At 38.6% G+C, this 18,421-nt stretch overlaps 1 protein-coding gene across 3 annotated transcripts in view; it reads left to right on the forward strand.

Annotated features, from left to right (window-relative positions):
• Positions 1–18,421, forward strand: part of MUSK (muscle associated receptor tyrosine kinase) — a 103,012-nt gene that overhangs the window by 14,784 nt on the left and 69,807 nt on the right. Inside the window, exon 6 of one of the 3 annotated variants that reach the window (XM_089301533.1) lies at positions 7,535–7,564. The exons of the other annotated variants lie outside the window; for them this stretch is intronic. Coding sequence (XP_089157659.1) covers positions 7,535–7,564 — 30 coding nt within the window. The remainder of the gene's footprint in view (positions 1–7,534; positions 7,565–18,421) is intronic. 3 annotated transcript variants of the gene reach the window in all.

An 18,421-nucleotide genomic window follows, 5' to 3' on the forward strand; every position in this document is an offset into this window, starting at 1 on the left:
TGCAGGATATTAGGCCACAGGGGCAAAGTCATGAGAGCAGCAAAGAGAAAAGAAAGACATTTTCATCAGTATAAAAGGTCATATTCCATCTATTACCCACAATCACTGGTAATTTTGATCAAAAGAATAAATTTACTATAATATTAAAATAATCAGACACCATTTTAGAGCTTCTACTTGGATGATTCCCCCTCATTAATAAATATGGAGACACTATTTTTTATGTTTTTGACATATAGACTAACTTTTTAAAAGATATAAAAAGGGCAAAGAGTAACTATTTTCATTTTGTATTCTGTCATAAAGAGTACAAAATAATAGACTCAAAATGTCTAACCAATATGATTCAAGGTCAAAGTTCTGGAATTACATTGTCAAAATGTTTTTATGTTTTAAAAAGCCACTAATTCAACAACTTGCTGTGAGAGGTCTTTGCTGAGAAATCAGAATCCAAACAGCTCTAGGTGTTCTATTCACTTGTTCGTTGGATCTTTCTCAATCTCTAATTGCATCATGTTTTGCTTAAAAATAGGAACTACCAGTTAGGTGAGTGAGCTGAGTGCAAAACCGTCCCAGCTCTTCTTGTTACAAGCTGTAGAATTAACATCGCTGGCTTTCAGTGTTTTCATCTGTAACGAGGGGTTTGTTGCATTTAATGAATTAGGTGTTGAAAGTGTTTAGCAATATCTAGTCTTTTGCATACAATAATGCTGGTTATAAAAATCATCACACATTTTTCTACTTTTCTCTCACCTGATTGATAGAGCATTTTACTATTGCACACTGACACAAATCATAGCTCAACCAGAAGCAGCTTCAGCGTCCCCATCTCTCTCTTGATCCCATCTGACTTTTCTTAGGCTAAAACTTATCCTTTCTTGCATCTTTTCCTTCTCACATATACAGTTTTCTATTATCTTCTTTAAGATTCTTTTTATTTCTTACTATGAATCTACCTCTCACAGCCTTCAAGGTCTTCTTTTCCACATTGGCTTCTACTTCAGGAAACATTTTTATTTTACGATTGCATCAATTGTGCATAAAATTCCAATTAACTCCTTATAGAAGAGCATGAGGTTGGTGAAAATAGTGGTTTTCAGAATATGAAATATGTTTTCAATATAGTTATTATAATTTAGTGTCTTATAAAATATCCATGCTACTTAAAGCCCAATATGAAACAACTAGTTGATATGAATTATTCTGTGAAAAGTAAATAAACATACAAATACACTAGGACATTTGTTAGTGCACATTGAAGACCTGCTCAGACTCAGTATTCCCCTGAATTGTCTGTGGTATGATGAAGAATTAATGCTACCTATTTGTTTAAATTACATGAAGAATGCCTTTCTTTAAGACATTAAATGTAAATAGAAGCCCTCTGAATTATAATACATAAAACTGATCATTAGATTACTCTCTTCATAGATATTAAAACAAATCACTTTAACTTTGACCTAGAGAACATTATGACCAATTTCAATTAGTTAGAATCCAATACACAGTGTCTTTCTTGCCATTTGATATATCATGCCTATCGGTAATACTGAATACTATCTTCTTTTTTTCCAAATATTTAAATGTTTTTTAATGGTCATACTTATTGCTTTTTTCTAAAGATTTATTTTTATTTGAAAGGCAGATTTACAGAGAGGCAGAGGCAGAGAGACAGGGAGAGAGAGAGGTCTTCTATCCACTGGTTCACTCCTCCTTTGGCCACAATGGCAGGAGCTGAGCTGCTCTCAAGCCAGGAGCTGGGAGCTTTTTCTGGGTCTCCCATGCAGGTGGCAGGGGCCCAAGGACGTGGGGCATCTTCCATTTCTTTCCCAGGCCATAGCAGAGGCCTTGATCGGAAGTGGAGCAGCTGGGACTTAAACTGGTGCCCATATGGGATGCTGGCACTGCAGGCAGTAGCTTTACCTGCTATGGCACAGCATTGGCATTGCTATTGCTTTAACAGTTAATACATTCTAGAGGTTTTATAAACTTGCTGGGGTTCATAATACCATTTAAAATTACTCTACTAGTAGGTAAGATGATCATTTTAGCACACATGTTTATTTCTAGTCCAATTCTAGTCCCTGTTAATAATAGCAAAAATATGTGACATGCTTAGCACAGTTGCTGACACATAATAAGCATTTAATAAATGGTATCTACTGTCATTATTATTAGTATTAGAACATAATATTAGCAACAAATCAGTTTTGGCTTTGGAAGCTCTGAAAAACTGATTTCTACTTGAAAAATGAGGTGAGGCATTGTCAAAAGTTATAATGCAAATTTGCCCTGTTAAGTTTTTTTAAAGTGAATTATCCCTAATATTTATTAATGTATTAGAATAAATTATTTGTGAAACTCCCTAAGATCAAGCCACAAGGACATTACCCAGATAATCTATTTTATTGCAAATTCTATACATTAATTGAATATAACAAAATGAATACTTGAAATAGCACTTGAGATAGTAGAATTTTCAGTATTTTTGGCAAAGTGCAACAGAACTTGATTACATGATTAGTCTGCTAGGGATGCCAAAACAAACTGCTGTAAATTAAGTAGATTACAACAGACATTTATTTTCTTATAGTTTGGAAAGGTCAGCTCAACCTACAATGCAGAGAAGGTGAAAAAGCAATAGAGAAATGACTACAAGAACCCCTGAAAGTACCTGCAAATTCTTGGTAACTTGGGAGTAGTGAGGGCTGAAGGTGAGGCTGGCCCATGATCAGTTAGGATACATGAACATAAATATGCACCATGTAGTCACTGCACAAAGTATTTATGCAGTGGCTATACAGAATCAGAACTCCATAATACTATTTGATGCTGGGCTATACTTATCACAGATGAGCATGCCAGGGAACAATAGGGCTATGCCATTGACAACCTCTATTAGTCCAAACATGGAAGGCCATGGATTGGATACAGTGTATTAACTAGTATTAGCTGTCATAACAAATATGAAAGAAATGCCCTACCACACAGAGATAAAGTTCCCTATTAGATTGTCATCCTCAGGCTGCTGGATCTCTGGAATGGCTGTGTGAAACTATTCTACCTTTCTATTTTGTCTTAAAAAGTTGTAAAAACCACATATAGAATCACTGATAGAAACATCCACTCAAGCATGGTCCAGCATGGATGTCTTCCTAAAAGGTTGAGCAATGGGTGGCTAACATATAAAGCTAAATGTGCGAGGCAGATTATGTTTTTTAACCCCATGGACAATCTATGAAGAAGGTTCTATATTGTACCATTTCAGGAAACTGAGGAACAGAGAGGGTAGCTGACTTATACAAGAGTAAAGAGGTAGCAGAGTCTAAGAAATTGAGTAAGACTGAATAATGTCCACTCTACTAAAAAACAAGATAGTCCTGTGTGCATTGTTAGGAGTAGTATCAGAATGGCAGTGAGAGAAGATGCTAGAATTCTGTAAATGAAGAACAGAGTTATACCTGAGGGGAGAGAAGGAGGGAGGGAGGGAAGGAGGGAGAGAGAGAGAGGCAAATTTTTCAACAAATGTGGCAGAGAAAGGGGAGGAGTTAAAAAAAGGGAACAGTAGCTGGTGGTATGCATGGCATGTAGGTAGTATTGTTTGGCAAGATTTCTCTTTCAAAAAGATTGAATTATTATAAAATATTGAAAGTATTAAAACGTGTTAATGATAAGGGACATTAGAACATACAAGAGAGAGGGAAAGTAGTCAGGGGAATGTGGTGCTTAAGAAGGCACAGGGTTGTACTCAGAGATTGAAGGGAAGCATCAACTTTGTGCAGAGGGTGACCACATGTCCCGGTTTTCCCAGGACAGCTCTGGATTACACCTGTTGTCCTGCAACAATTATTAATAGAGTCCCTCTTCTACTTTTATAACTATCCAGGCTTTCAATATAAATTATATGGCACCTCTCATTACATAGGAAGAGAGGACTTCCTTGCACCAGGGAGAAGGAAGAAAGTGGGCATTTAATATAAATCCATTCATAAGTTTGGTGGATGGAATTTGAGAAAGCTCTGTTCTCATGGTTTCTATTTCTTCTAACAAGTGGAAAGTAATGTTATCTTCTGAAAATGCTTTTGTAAGGGGACCAAGGGAGGGGGTGAGGAAGAAGAGAATGGAAAGGTTTTAAAATAGCTATGGGATGGGAGAGATGACTCACAAGTAAAGCAGGATTGTGTGTGTCAGGGAGGGGAGGGGTGGGTAGCATTGAGGTTTTAGTCACAAACAGGACCATGAGTATGGAGTTCAACAATCTGTATGATTGCATGGTTTTGTCCTTGGTATTACTCTTGTACAGGTACAGGTTCATGAAATGTAGAAAGCTTATTTCAAAGGTAAAGCATAAGTGTTGAATTTTTGTGCAGCAGAAAACTGTATAAATGAATTGAGAACCTTTAAAGAGAGATATTGAAGTGATAAATCATGCAATCTTATTGTACCAAATATATTTTGACTTTAATATCCAATCACCAAATATTCCAATATTTTAACCTGGGATGAAACAGTATAGCTCCAGCCATATCCCATAGAGATAATAAGAAAGTCTTCCTGCTAGTAACACCTAGAAAGGCTGACTCAGTTATATAAGAATAAAATGTACAAGGGTACTTCAAAATGATTGCCAAAAAATGGAAGCAAAGGATAAATTTATTTTGGTGCAAAAAGATTTTGAAGGCTGGTCATAGTTTCTTCATAATATGCATTTATATTTTATGTAGCTCTATATTTTTGGAACATTTTAAAAAGTGTAGCAGGTGTAGGGGTCCAAGGACTCGGGGCATCTTCCACTGCTTTGCCAGGCCACAGCAGATAGCTGGATGGGAAGTGGAGCAGCCAGGACCCAAACCGGCACCCATATCTGATGCCAGCACTGCAGATGGTAGCTTTACCTTCTATATCACAGCAGCAGCCCCACTTTTTCAACTTTTATAAAGAGAATTTTCTAATTGGAAAGAACTACCATCTGAGTATAAGCTTTGGGGAAAATATTTCTTCCAAGTATTATACAATTTTGATAAAGTAACATGAACCTTTCTGTTCATTGGTCTGATGTAAATTTAGCACTTCTGCTGCTCTTTTCTTCTCTAAGACAAACTCAGGGAAGGTAAAAGTTTTCCCAGAAACAATTGTTGATTAGGTCATTTTTGGGTAAGGAATGTGGGTGGTGGAGATGCTGATGGGTGCAACTTGAACATGTCATTTCCCTAGGAAAGGAAGGAATTCCTCAGGGCAGTAGCATGAGTGCTGCGAGAGGAAGTCCATGGAGTCGCCTAGATGGAATAGGGTGACCATCAGAGAATGGCAGCTGCTGATGGATCAGCTGTTCATTTGGCTCTCCTTTTTTACTGATGGACCAAAATCTGGAGTTTGTCAGTTTATAGTGGTTTGTAGGATCCAACATGAAAACTCACTTTGGGTTCTGATTTCTCAATGAACATTTCCCACAATTCATTGGGTTTACTGATTTATAGTACAAACACAAAAGTGAAAGCAAGGTAAATCCCTATAGAAAAGGGATGCCCTGCTCTGTGAGAAACACACAAACACATGATTTGATGTTGGCAAGGAAGTCTATTTTGTTTCCCAAACTCCACAGTCATCTGAAATGCAGACACATGCTCTCCATCTCACACCTGTAGAGACTCTTCCTTTGGGAAGGTTAGACCTGTCCTAGGTACCTGTATAACAGTGGGCTTTAGGATAGGTTCCATGGCGAGGTGTGAGCATTTCTTTTGTCTGCTATAACCATAGAAGTCTCCGTTTCACATTTTATAAATTCTAAGGTGCTAATCTTTTCATGTTTTACCGTATCTGGGTGGCATCTCATGGTCATTAGTTTCTTATGATTTTTTGTTTCTTTTTTGTAGTGTCTCTGAAATTGAGTTATCTTACAGGTGCCAACAGCAGTTAATCACACCTCATTTGTGGCTTTTTCCTCCTTAGTTAAGGTCATTCCTTAGCTGTTTCCAGATATGAGAATAAATATATGACTTCAACAATAAAACAAAAAAGATAAATCAACTATATTGATTCATAAGTTTTCTACATTTTTAACTAGAACTATTTCTTCTGTGCAGGATTGTTTACTTTCTTTAGTTGCTCATAGAAATGAAAATAACATTATCAGTAAGATGATTGATTCTGTGTAGTCCTTTGCCTTCAGAAAATTCAGTTTGCTGAAATTAAATGTGTTAGGTTGCAAACAGAGATTAAGACTTTTCAGGGCCATAGAGGAGGAATTTTTTTCTAATAGGCAGTCTTGTTTGCTTCACATTTGTGCCCTAGATATGGTGTATAGCCAAGAAATAATCCTCATGGTTTCCTTTCTATAACTGAAACAGTTTCCTCCTGAGTACCTCCCAAGCACAGGAAGACCCACAGAGGGACAGGTCAAGGCCAAGTGCTGATTTGAATGGCAGTACTGGAGTTTTCAAGGGGAGATTGCTATAGTGGTTGCTTTGGACAACCTCTAAAGTATGTGATTCCTACTTTGGATATCTTTTCTTGACCAGAGGCATACACACACGCACACACATGGATGTGAACACTATGCCACAGACATAAATCTTTCAAGTAATTTTATTTTAATCCTTGTTTTCTTTCCTCCCCTTCAGTCTTTGACTTAAGTGTGATAAAAAGATTTATTTATTTGAGACTGAATTAGATCTTATTATATCTGGCAAATTTTACATTCAGATGAATCCTGCTTTGTGCATAGAAACTGATTGAATGCAGAGTAGTGGAGAGACAAATTAATAGAGTACATTAGGCTCCCTGCTGATTGCATTTCCTCTTATTACCTTGCTTGCCCTTGGAGTTTTAAACCATGAAGAAAAAAATTGGGGAGTGCAGCAGGAATGAAGAGAGAGTTCTCAATCACCAGCAATGGGAAGAGGCATCTTGGCTTCAGTACAAAGTACGGAGAGAGTCTAGCAGAGGAAGGAGGGTCCAGAGAGCAGGGGGTCTACAGCAGAGCAAGAACAAGATCAGAACCCTCCTGGGTAGAGGGTTATTATACACTTCCCCAATGTTTAAACAACTCCGCATCTTCACAGGGCTTTGAAAAGCACCAGTTTGTGTCAACACATGGGAAAGGTACTCGGGAATTGGGACAGAAGGGCAAGCCACATGGAAAATTGAGGTGGCTTCAGTGCGTGAGTCCCCATGGCTTGTCAGGGTACCTGACTGGAGATTCCTTTCAGCATGAGAAGCTTTACCGTGCACCCTTAGGACTGACCACATCTATTCAGAGCTTTTTTCCTAAGGACTTTATTTTGCAGCGTATGCCGTCTACAAGACAAGTAGGATTCCAAAACATCAAAACAAACTGCAATTCCTATATGTTGTGTCCCCGAGGCAGATGTCATTAGATATGACTGTAAGCGATCAGCTCTGTTTTCAAAATGTTAGGCTTCTGGCTGCCTTGCTTCCTACAGATCAGATTCCCTTGGTGCATCCACAAAAGCGGAAGAGATCATGTAATGTTTACACCACGTTTGATTTGCCTTTTCCTCTGTTTATGCTGCAGCTCTTAATATGACAAATGCCACAGAGAGAGGTATTTAAAACCCCAACGTGTGCTGTGCCCTCAGTGATTGCACTTTTAATAAATTTGCAGTGGTCCTGTTCCGGGCATCAATCTCACTCGTTTGATGCCACTAACAGGTTTGATTTGCTGTCATGAATACATTGTGTATTTAAAAACCAAACCAAAGGAAAAAATCATAACCTTTTGGTATCCCTGGAGGCTACCACTGGGAAAATTAAATCTGCATGACTTCATAGGGTGCATGTTCTAAAAGAAGAGTTTGACCCATTGATTTTGACTTTAGGGGATGGTCTGTTGTGGTTTCATCTAAGGAGTTCTGTACAGCTTTCAGGAAAGAGTACCAAAAATGGTCCTTTAGTTGAAAATTTGTCACTAAGTCCCTAATGTAAAAATATGTTATATAATAGTTATAGCACCACACAGAGAAGGCTTCAAGTCAAATGACAGGTGTCACTAATTTGCAGTGTTGAAGGAAATGCACTTTAAAATATTTAGTATAATGTTGGTATTATATTATTTGAAGTGAAAACTTACTAAGACCTGAAATATGTGTAGTCTAACTGGAGTAAGTTTTTAATTTCAGGTTTTTAAGACGAGAAGCACAAGTTCACACATACATACCCAGAAGAGGAAAATTTCCCTCTTTTTAATGCATTAATTCATCCAAAAAGATGCATTGAGCAATGTTCCAGGCACTATATGAGGCAGAGATAGCCATGCCTTCACTGAGCTTAGCTTCAAAATATAAATTATATATATATATAAATTATATATATATATTACTTGAAAGGCAGAGTGACAGGGAGAGAAAGATAAAGAGAGAAAAAGAAGGAGAACGAAAAAGAGGAGGACTCCCTGGAGCTGGTGCTGTGGTGCAGTGGGTTAACTCCCTGGCCTGAAGCGCTGGCATACCATATGGGCATCGGTTCTAGTCCCAGCTGCTCCTCTTCCAATCCAGCTCTCTGCTATGGCCTGGGAAAGCAGTAGAAGATGGCCCAAGTCCTTGGGCCCCTGCACCCACTTGGGGGACCAGGAAGAAGCTCCCGGCTCCTGGCTTTGGATCAGTGTAGCTCCAGCTGTTGCGGCCATCTGGGGAGTGAACCAGAGGATGGAAAATCTCTGTCTTTGTCTCTACCTCTCTCTCTAACTCTGTCTTTCAAATAAAATAAATCTTTTAAAAAAAAAAAAAAAGAGGACTCCCCAAATGGTCACGATGGCCAGGTCTGGGCCAGGCCAAAGCCTGAAGCCTAGAATCACTATCCTGGTTTCCCAGGTGGGTGGCAGGGGCTCAAACACTTGAGCCATCCTCTGCTGCCTTTCCAGGTACATTAGCAGGGAGCTAGATCACAAGCGGAGCAGCTGGGACTTGAACCAGCATTCCAATATGGGCTGCCAGCATTGCAAGCAGTGGCTTAACCCCCTGCAGCACAATGCCAGCTCCCAGAATGTAATTCTCTTGATTCATGCAAAGATGTCTTAGAAAGTTATTAGAATTCAATGGCAATATGGAGTCGGAACAATTTTACTCTCAGTTATTTCCTTCAGATATCAAATACATGACTTCGAGGTTTTAATTAGTATATTTAGTTCCATGAATGATAAACTGTGCAAGCCATGGATTTTGTAGGGAACATAACACAATAATTAATAACCTGGGCTCTAATCTCTTGAGAAAACTGCATGGACTCTGGACTTAGAGAAAACTTCCTGAGTTCAAATCCCTGGTGGGTTACTTAGTCTCTTTGTGCTTGCTATCCCATCCGTACAAAGATTGATAATACTATCAGTCTCATAATTTGTGGAAGGATAACTTAGATGAAATACTTCTAGCCCTTTCAGGAATGAACGACACAGAGGAAGCAGTCAAACAACAGATATCAGTGTTAGGTCCAGGGCTGATGTGACTTCTGTGAGGCAGAAGCAGTGACTTAAGCCCTCATGAAGCTAAGTGCAGCTTTTTCTTCCATTTGTCCTCTTCATCTGCGAGGTAGAAGCGATACAGGCCCATGGCAAATTTTTCAAATTTCTATTTAAAACAGAGTTTGTCTTTATTACATCTGCTCCTGTCAGAAGAGTAGACATAGATCCTAAATCTGTTATGAGACTGAGAAGTCATGCGGTTCAATCCCTCGTGTTGCAGATAGGGAAATCTAAGACCAGAAAGATCATTACTTTACCCAAGTTAGCAAAGGAGCTCAGATGTTTTGATCCCTTTATCATTCTTTTTATTTTTTATATTTTTGTCGTGTGGTCAGTATCCTGGAAAGTACACATGTTTTAGCACCATATATAGACCTGGGTGTTAACCTGACCCTGACACTTACTAGTTGTGTGTGGTGGGGTAGTTTACTTGGCCTCAGTAAGCCGACCGTCTTCATTTGTGAAATGGGGCAATATTATTTCAAGGATTGAGTTCTTAAACTGGGCTGTGCCTGTGCACAGTGTCTACACAGTAGCTCTTTGGCTGCAGTTGGTATTGTTGTCTGCTGTTTACATTGTTGTAAAGCTGGATGCATCTCCAGGGAATTCTGCTGATTATGCTTCTCACATTTCATGAGCAGAATGTCGTCAACATTACCAACTGCTCTTCTGGTGTCCAGAGAACATAAATCTACCCTCAATCAGCAATGCTCTGTACCTGCATTCCTGACACTTGTGAGAGATTTCAACTTTAGCTTGGCCCCACTACGACAAGGGACACAAGAAGCTTATCTAAGGAGCTATATGAAGATTTGCCTTTATTGGCAAATTGGAAAGACACTATTGGAGTTAATGTGTCCAAAACAAAACAAAATAGTATGACAACATGGAAGTACAGGCAGTTCTAGCACATATCCTGAGCTTCCAGCATATTTTATTCAGTATAGGAATTGACGTCTGCCAGGAATCTTGTTGAAAATAGAGATCATTCATTCTGTGAGTCACTGCCCCCAGGTGGATCCCAAGTGAGAAACTGCTTAGATTTTGTGCCTATGGACCATAAATAGCTTTTCCTGATAAATGGCCACTTCTCCCTTCCTATAGTGAGTACTGTACTTTATTTTCTTTTACTTTATTTTTTTTTTGCCACTCCTGTCATGTATCTTAGAACCCAATTTGAAGCTTAGTCTTAACAGCTGTTACACCTTCTCCCTGATACTAATATTATCTTGTTTAATTATAGTTATATCATTGATTATACCCACCTCAAGATCTCTATGGAAAGATATGAAAATATCTAGGTTGACAGACTAGTAGAAATTTACCTGACCAGCGCCGCGGCTCAACAGGCTAATCCTCCGCCTAGCGGTGCTGGCACACCGGGTTCTAGTCCCGGTCGCCCCTCTTCCAGGCCAGCTCTCTGCTGTGGCCCGGGAAGGCAGTGGAGGATGGCCCAAGTGCTTGGGCCCTGCACCCCATGGGAGACCAGGAGAACCACCTGGCTCCTGCTTTCGGATTAGCGTGGTGCGCCAGACACAGTGTGCTGGCCGCGGCGGCCATTGGAGGGTGAACCAACGGCAAAGGAAGACCTTTCTCTTTGTCTCTCTCTCTCTCACTGTCCACTCTGCCTGTCAAAAAAAAATTAAAAAAAAAGAAAAAGAAATTTACCTGCCAGTGATTCTCAAATATCAATGCACATTAGAAGCATTTGCAGATCTTATTAAATCATGCAGCTTCAGGATGCATTTCCTAGCGATTCAGACTCAATAAGTCTGTGGCAGTGACTTTTAACAGCACAAAAAATCCTTAATGGAGGTGATTCATCATCAAGCCGCACTTTGAAAAACATAGACTTCAGGATTCCTACTTGGACTGCCTGTGTTCCACATGACTACTAACAACTTAAGGATAAAATTAGCTTTCCTACAGTTAGTAGGACATACATGTTAGGATGGCTCCAAATTTGTTCATTTATTGAGTTCCTGCTGTGTTCCATGTCATGAGATAATTCCTAAGAATACAAAGGAAAAATAAGGCTTGGTCATTTCTTAATTTTTTTCACACTTAGTAAGGAAGATAGATATGTAAACAAGTAGTAACAATGACCACAGTATCATATGTTTACAATGATACAAGTTTGTGCAGGATATACAGACAGGAAGAAGGCGGCAATGAGGGGCCAGGGAAAGCTTCAGAGAAGTTCTCTAAGGCTCTGAGTGTTGAAGAACAGCTCATGGTGTGATGACATGACAGTGAAAGAAAAAGAAAACGGGCAAAAAAGACTGATGTTTTCATACCAACACAGCTTGATCCTGACTCCTAACCAGACAGTAAAAAGAAGGACTGAAGAGTCTGGGATAGTATCCGATACAAGTGCTTTGAAAATCAGAATGAACTCTGATTTGACTCACAGGATAACACTGAGATGTATCTGTGATATAATCTCTGAGGCATAGTCTTTGAGTGACTCGTATCTATGACCTTGGCAATATGGGAACTTACAGTTGCAAGCTTATTGCCTGATGCATCTGAAATTTCATAGGGTAGACCACAGAAATGTTTGCAACCCAAGCCACTTAGGCAACCAGGACACTATGATGTTATGGCTCTCATTTCTTTTTCCAGTTAAAATTTCTGGTTAGAAAAGCAGAATTCTTATTCTTAATAGACTTCAGCTTATTTTACTGCTGTCAGAGGGCAGAAATCTTCCTGAACTTAGATCACAATGTTATTTAAAAGTAAACTGGAGGTTTTGATCAAGGTACTGTGGTTATACAAAACATCAGCATTTAGGGAACAGTACATGGAAACCTATACTATTTTGCTACTCTTTTATAAATCAAAACTATTGTGAAATAAGAATGTTTTAAAAAGGTAAACTGGGGCCAGCACTCTGGCGTAGCGAGTAAAGCCACAGCCTGCAGTGTTGGCATCCCATATGGACACTGGTTCAAGTTCTGGCTGCTCTACTTCCGGTCAAGCTCTCTGCTATGGCCTGGGAAAGCAGTAGAAGATGGCCCAAGTCCTTGGGCCCCTGCACCCAAGTGGGAGATCTGGAAGAAGCTCCTGGCTCCTGCGTTCAGATCAGCACAGCTCCAGCCATTATGGCCATCTGGGAAGTGAACCAGAGGATGGAAAATCTCTCTCTCTCTCTCTCTCTCTCTCTGCCTCTGCCTCTCTGTAACTCTGCCTTTCAAATAAATAATCTTTTAAAAAATAAGAAAAAATAAAAAGGTAAACTAAGAATCATTTCTGTCTATTAAGCAGTTCAGCATTTTTAAAAAGATTTAGTTTTAGTTAATTGAAAGGCAGAATTACTGAGAAAGCAGGAGAGACACAGAGAGAGAGGGAGATCTTCCACCTGCTGGCTCACTCCCCAAAATAATTGTAACAGCAAGAACTAGGCCAGGCCAAAGCCAGGAACTTCATCCGGGTCTCTTGTGTGGGTGGTAAGGGCCCAAATACTTGGGTTGTCCTCTGCTTCTTTCCCAGGTGCATTAGCAGAGAGCTGGATTAGAAGTGGAGCAGCCAGGACTTGAACTGGCACCCACATGGGATGCTGGCAACACAGGCAGCAGCTAACCTGCTGTGCCACAATGCTGGCCCCAGCATTTTTTTCAAGAATTAAGAACTGAAATCCAGCTTTTTTATTGGCTGATGATTAAGCTTCTAATATATTTTCTATGTCAGTTTGCCAAAAATATTCTCAATCGTTGCTCTATCTACATCTAAGACTGAAATTCAAACAAGTGAACTTCGTATGGCTCTTGTCTGATTTACTTGGTAAATATTTCTTGCTCATCCTTATTAGTCACCATCCATATTTACAAGCTAGAGAAACATTATTATCTCAAGGGCCACAGAAATGTTCCCAACCCAAGCCACTTTAGAGACTCATGGTATCACGGAGGCAGGCAGCTCGTTCTTGGAGGACTGAGGAGAGTAGCTGGTGTTGAGGAGGATGTGACTGTTTTCTGAAGGAGTTTGCATTTTGATTACTTCAGAGATGAAGCCACAGTGGGTAAACTGCCTCATGCATTGCTCTGCTTCCAAGGAGCCAGAGATGTAAACAGTGGCAGCACACCAGGATTGAGTTTCTTCGCTTTAGCTACCAAGAGTCAGGAAAGAGAAACCAGGTATTTATTTAGGTCTGCCATTATTATATGGCCAGATTTTCCTTTAACGTTTGGAAAACTAAGGAAGAATTTGTTCAGAAACAAAGTGCAACAAAGACTCAATATGATTATATTTCTATCACCTTGAGCCATTTAAAAAAAAGTTGTAAGATATAAGACAATATCACCCTTTTGCTCTTTGTATGGCTTGTATTCTAACATGCATTTCCAACTCAATAATTCTTAAGGTATAATCAGTTGAGACAAATTGTCTGGTTAAATACAGATCTAAGTAATGGACCTAGATCAGCATCCATGTTTTTAATAACAGGATTTAAAAAAAGAATTTCTCTATTTAAGCATGAATCTTTTCCGTTCAAAATTATTTCATCTAAGAATGGAGTTAAGCCCATATTTTTAACACCTACGAAAGGAATACTCAACATGATCTATATCCAGGATGCATTAGCTAAGGCCGGTTGAGATGAAAAAATACAATAAAATAAAACGATTTCCTTTGAAGTCATTGAAGGAACTGCTTCCATGAGTCAGAAGGTATCCTAGAGATCAAAATAACTCTGGAAAAAAAAAAAAAAGACCTAGAGGATCCAGCTTCAAAACGGGTCCCCATTGCTTTCTAGCTGTGTGTTAGGAGCTATAGTCATTGTTGTATTTGAGTCATATCATTTCATCTTCTCCACAGTTTCAGGGGCTAGGAGTTAATAAGCACATTTTCTAGAGGAAGAAACTGAAGTTCAGAGCAGTTAAGCAACAATCCTGTCCGAACAGGTAGTAAGCAATGAAGTGAGGATTAAAATCCAGGCCTGCCACCTGCATTATTGTAAGTGTACTGGATGTGTGTAAGGATAGGACATTATGCGTTAATGAATAGATTTTGATTTTCTAATTCCTGAGTTTGTCCTCAAAAGAGGCCCAGGAGTGGTGTTCTCATAGAACAGATAGTCACAGATTTCCATGAGATACTGATTGTAAGCAAACTTATAATAAATGACATATGAAAATACAACAAGACAATGTTCAGGGAAAGACTATTTTAAAAGGCAAAAACCACAGTGTTTTATATAGATGGCGTGATTTTTACATTTCTTCTTAATATACACTTCTTGCTTCTAAGACATTTTCACAAATCATCTTAATCTCTGGTGCTGTCACCAAATGAGTTCTCACAAAATAGTGCAAATCTCAGGAAATTTATACTTGAAATTTAGAAGCAAGAGCAGCTCAAGCTGAGAAACATTTAGAACTTTTTACTTTGTAGCATTTATAAACTTTTCATTTTAATTTTCTATTTCAATAAATTTATACTGTGCCAGAAAATTAAATTTCATTTAGAATTACAGGCAAGAATAGAAGCAATACTTACTTTTCTCTTTTATTTAGGTTTGAAAAAATTATGATCCTCCCCCTGAAATAGATCATTTAACCAGGTCATTTATATAGGTGGTTTTAATGGGTCATTTGTACTTCACATTGTCAATGACAATGAACTGTTCATAAGTTTCTATGTGGAAAATTCAGCATTATGTCATGGCTTTGAAAAATGTGTCTTCTTAATTCTATCAGTTTTGGTCTTACATTTTTGGAATTAAATTGCTAAATGCCTAAATGTTAAATCGTATTATAGCTCCTCCATTGGGGACTGTATTTTCTTACCTCTGGGCAATGTTCCTCTTTCACTCTGTGAATTTTCTTATTATAAGTTCTGCTTTTTAGTTTATTAATATTGTTGCCATATTTTGCTTTTGTGTGGTATTTTACTATGCCCTTTGCTTGGTGGTATCCATCCACCCTTTCTTTCCTAACTTTCTGCTATTTTGCAAGCAGAATAGGGCTAGTTTTTGTTTTATATAATCCAACTTCCAAGACTTTATTTTTAGTAGACAAATTTAGTCCTTTATATTTGAGAATTTAGTTTCATTAGTCTTTATTCTTGTTTCTATTATGTGTTATGTTCTTTCTTTTCTCTACTTCTTTTTAAACTCCCTTTCTGCTGGATTAATACATTACTTTAATTCTCCACTTTACCCTTTCCACAAAGTTTTTTTTGGTTTTCAAATTATAGATCACAATGATATATAGCAATAATTATTTTTACAGTTTATATATATATATATATACTATGCTATAGTTCAAACTTTAAAATCACTTAATACTTCTCTAGTCTTCTCAAACGAGAGAAGAATCTTATCATTCCTTAATTTCATCCTCTCTAATATCCCCTCCTCTCAAACCCTTCCTCTTCCTTAGTGTTATCCAAAATTTTATTTTTCTTAAAAAACTGAATTGTTTCATAGCCCATAGTTAAAAAGTTCAACCAACATATGCCACCAATTTCTGTGTTCTTCATTCCCTTTTCATGTCCTTTTTTTCTTCTGTTTTCTACTTCTTACATCTCAGAATATATTATACATTAGCTCTTGCAGTGATGATCTGTGGGTAGTCTACCACCTTTGCATTTGCATGTTTGAAAATGTATCATGCCCCCTTTATAATTCAGATGAGTATTCACATCTAGGCTGACAGGTATTTTCCTCACCACTACCTGATGTTTTCTGACATCCGTTGATGAGAAACTTTCTGGCATTCTATCACTCCGTGTTCTGGAACCTGACTTTTCTTACTGATGTCATTCATCTATTTCAGTATAATTTGACACAGTGTCAATTACTTATCTATTGCTGTGTAGCAAATGACACAGAAACTTAGTGGCTTATAACAGCAACAGAGGATCCTGTCCTAGTTTCTTGGAGTCAGGAACTCCAGAGCGGCTTCATGGGGTTGCTCTCTAGGCTGCATCTGCAGTGGAGACGTTGACCACTTCTGCATTCATCTGGAAGCTTGTCTGGGCCGGAGAATCCAACTCAACTGTTCATCTTCACAAGGCTGATGAAAAGGCAACACTCTTGCCCTATCTGGGCGCTCCCTCTACAGACTGAATATGCTGGCCACATGGTGCCTTGCTTGCCCCAGAGTTGATAATCTCATAGAGAACAAGGAGGGATGGGCAGTGTTTTTCTATGGCCTGTTCTCAGAAAGCACACAGCACTTCTGCCTTATTCTGGTCAGTCACCAAGCCTAGCCCACCTCTCAGGAGAGAAATCAAGCTCCACTTTTCCAACAAAGGATTTGTGGACGCATTGTAAAACCACAACAGTGTCAGATTATTTTTATTAATCCTCCTGTGAACTTACGACCTCGTGGCTTACAGCCCACTGACCACTGGATATGGAGATCAAGTTTGCAAGGACTGCTGAGAAACACAGACCTCCAGCCCCCAGGAAGGAAATTCTGATTTAGTCATCAGGGTCGTTTTTCTAGAATTTAATCATTTTTGAACTTCATAAGTGATTCTGATGAATTTCAAACTTTGAACGTCACCTCTTTAATACATCTTTGGGGACTGAAGCAGTTCTTCAGGTGTAGAAAATCTCAACCATTATCTTTTGAAATATTCTCTTTGCAAAACGCCGCTGTAATCCAAAAGTTGTACCTTGGAAATTTATATTTATTAAATAAAAGTTAAAAAAAAGAAATTCTCTTTGCACTTCCCTCCGTTCTCTACTTCTAATTTCTTAATTAATCCTTCACATTTTTCTCTATTTTGCTGTCTAGTCTAAGGACTGTATAATTTTATAAGTATCTTCTGATTCACTCATTCTACATTTAATCCCATCCAATCCTGAGTTTATCAGATCTGTTGGTGTTTGTGTGGTTTTATTTTTACATTCTGTTATTATAATTTTAATTGCTAGTATTTCTATTGTTTTTGTCATACTTACTTGTATTTCAGTTTTGCGTATTTATCTCACAATTCAATGTTCTTTTCTTTTAACAGATGCTAGTTCTTTATTTTCTGAGATTCTTTCACTTTCTTTTTGCATTACCTCATCTCTTCCAGAGTAAATTAATCCCACAATTACTGAATTCATTTCCTTTCTTGGCATTCATTTTCCTATGTGCTTTGAAACTATGATTTGCTGCTGCATATCTTATTATTCTCTCTCTGAAATAATTCTTTTTCAGTAGTCTTTGGAGTTGTCTTTAGGAGTCCTTCAACTTCGTTATTCCAAATAAGTTGTCACAGAGTGGAAACTGTTCTATAAAGTTTTGGGATTCGACCCACATCCAGTTGCTAAGTGAGCTGAAAGCATCACACACATTCTGGATATAAACCATGTACAATACACAAGAATATATAATGGCCAAACTTTTCTTCTTCCTCCTTTCACAAAAAGGAAGCTTCACCCCTTCCCTTTGGTTTCATTCAGCCTCCAACCCCCACCTGGGGTGAAACACTGCTGGAGAAATCAAAATCCAGGCCCCTTCTCCTGTTTAGAGAACCAGAATTCAGCAGCTCGAGCTTATCTGGCATGTTTGGCCTACTTGCTTACACAGTGAGATATTCTTCTTGTTTTTAACATGACTTTACTTGTGTAGGTAAAAACAAATTGTGTGTTCTCTATGATTGCTATGTACTTATTCTAGCTTGAGGATTGATTTGTGAATTCATAGCATCATCTTGATGAACAGTCTGTTTTCTAATCATTATATATCACTATATAAACTCTACTGAGTGGGATATGTTATCAAGGATTATTATTATTATTATTATTTTTTGACAGGCAGAGTTAGACAGTGAGAGAGAGACAGAGAGAAAGGTCTTCCTTCCGTTGGTTCACCCCCGAAATGACTGCTACGGCCGGTGCACTGCGCTGATCTGAAGCCAGGAGCCAGGTGCTTCTTCCTGGTCTCCATGCGGGTGCAGGGCCCAAGCACTTGGGCCATCCTCCACTGCACTCCCTGGCCACAG

The sequence above is a fragment of the Oryctolagus cuniculus genome, chromosome 1, assembly GCF_051225735.1.
Source record: "Oryctolagus cuniculus isolate XC-2025 breed Fujian yellow rabbit chromosome 1, ASM5122573v1, whole genome shotgun sequence".
Classification (NCBI taxonomy): domain Eukaryota; kingdom Metazoa; phylum Chordata; class Mammalia; order Lagomorpha; family Leporidae; genus Oryctolagus; species Oryctolagus cuniculus.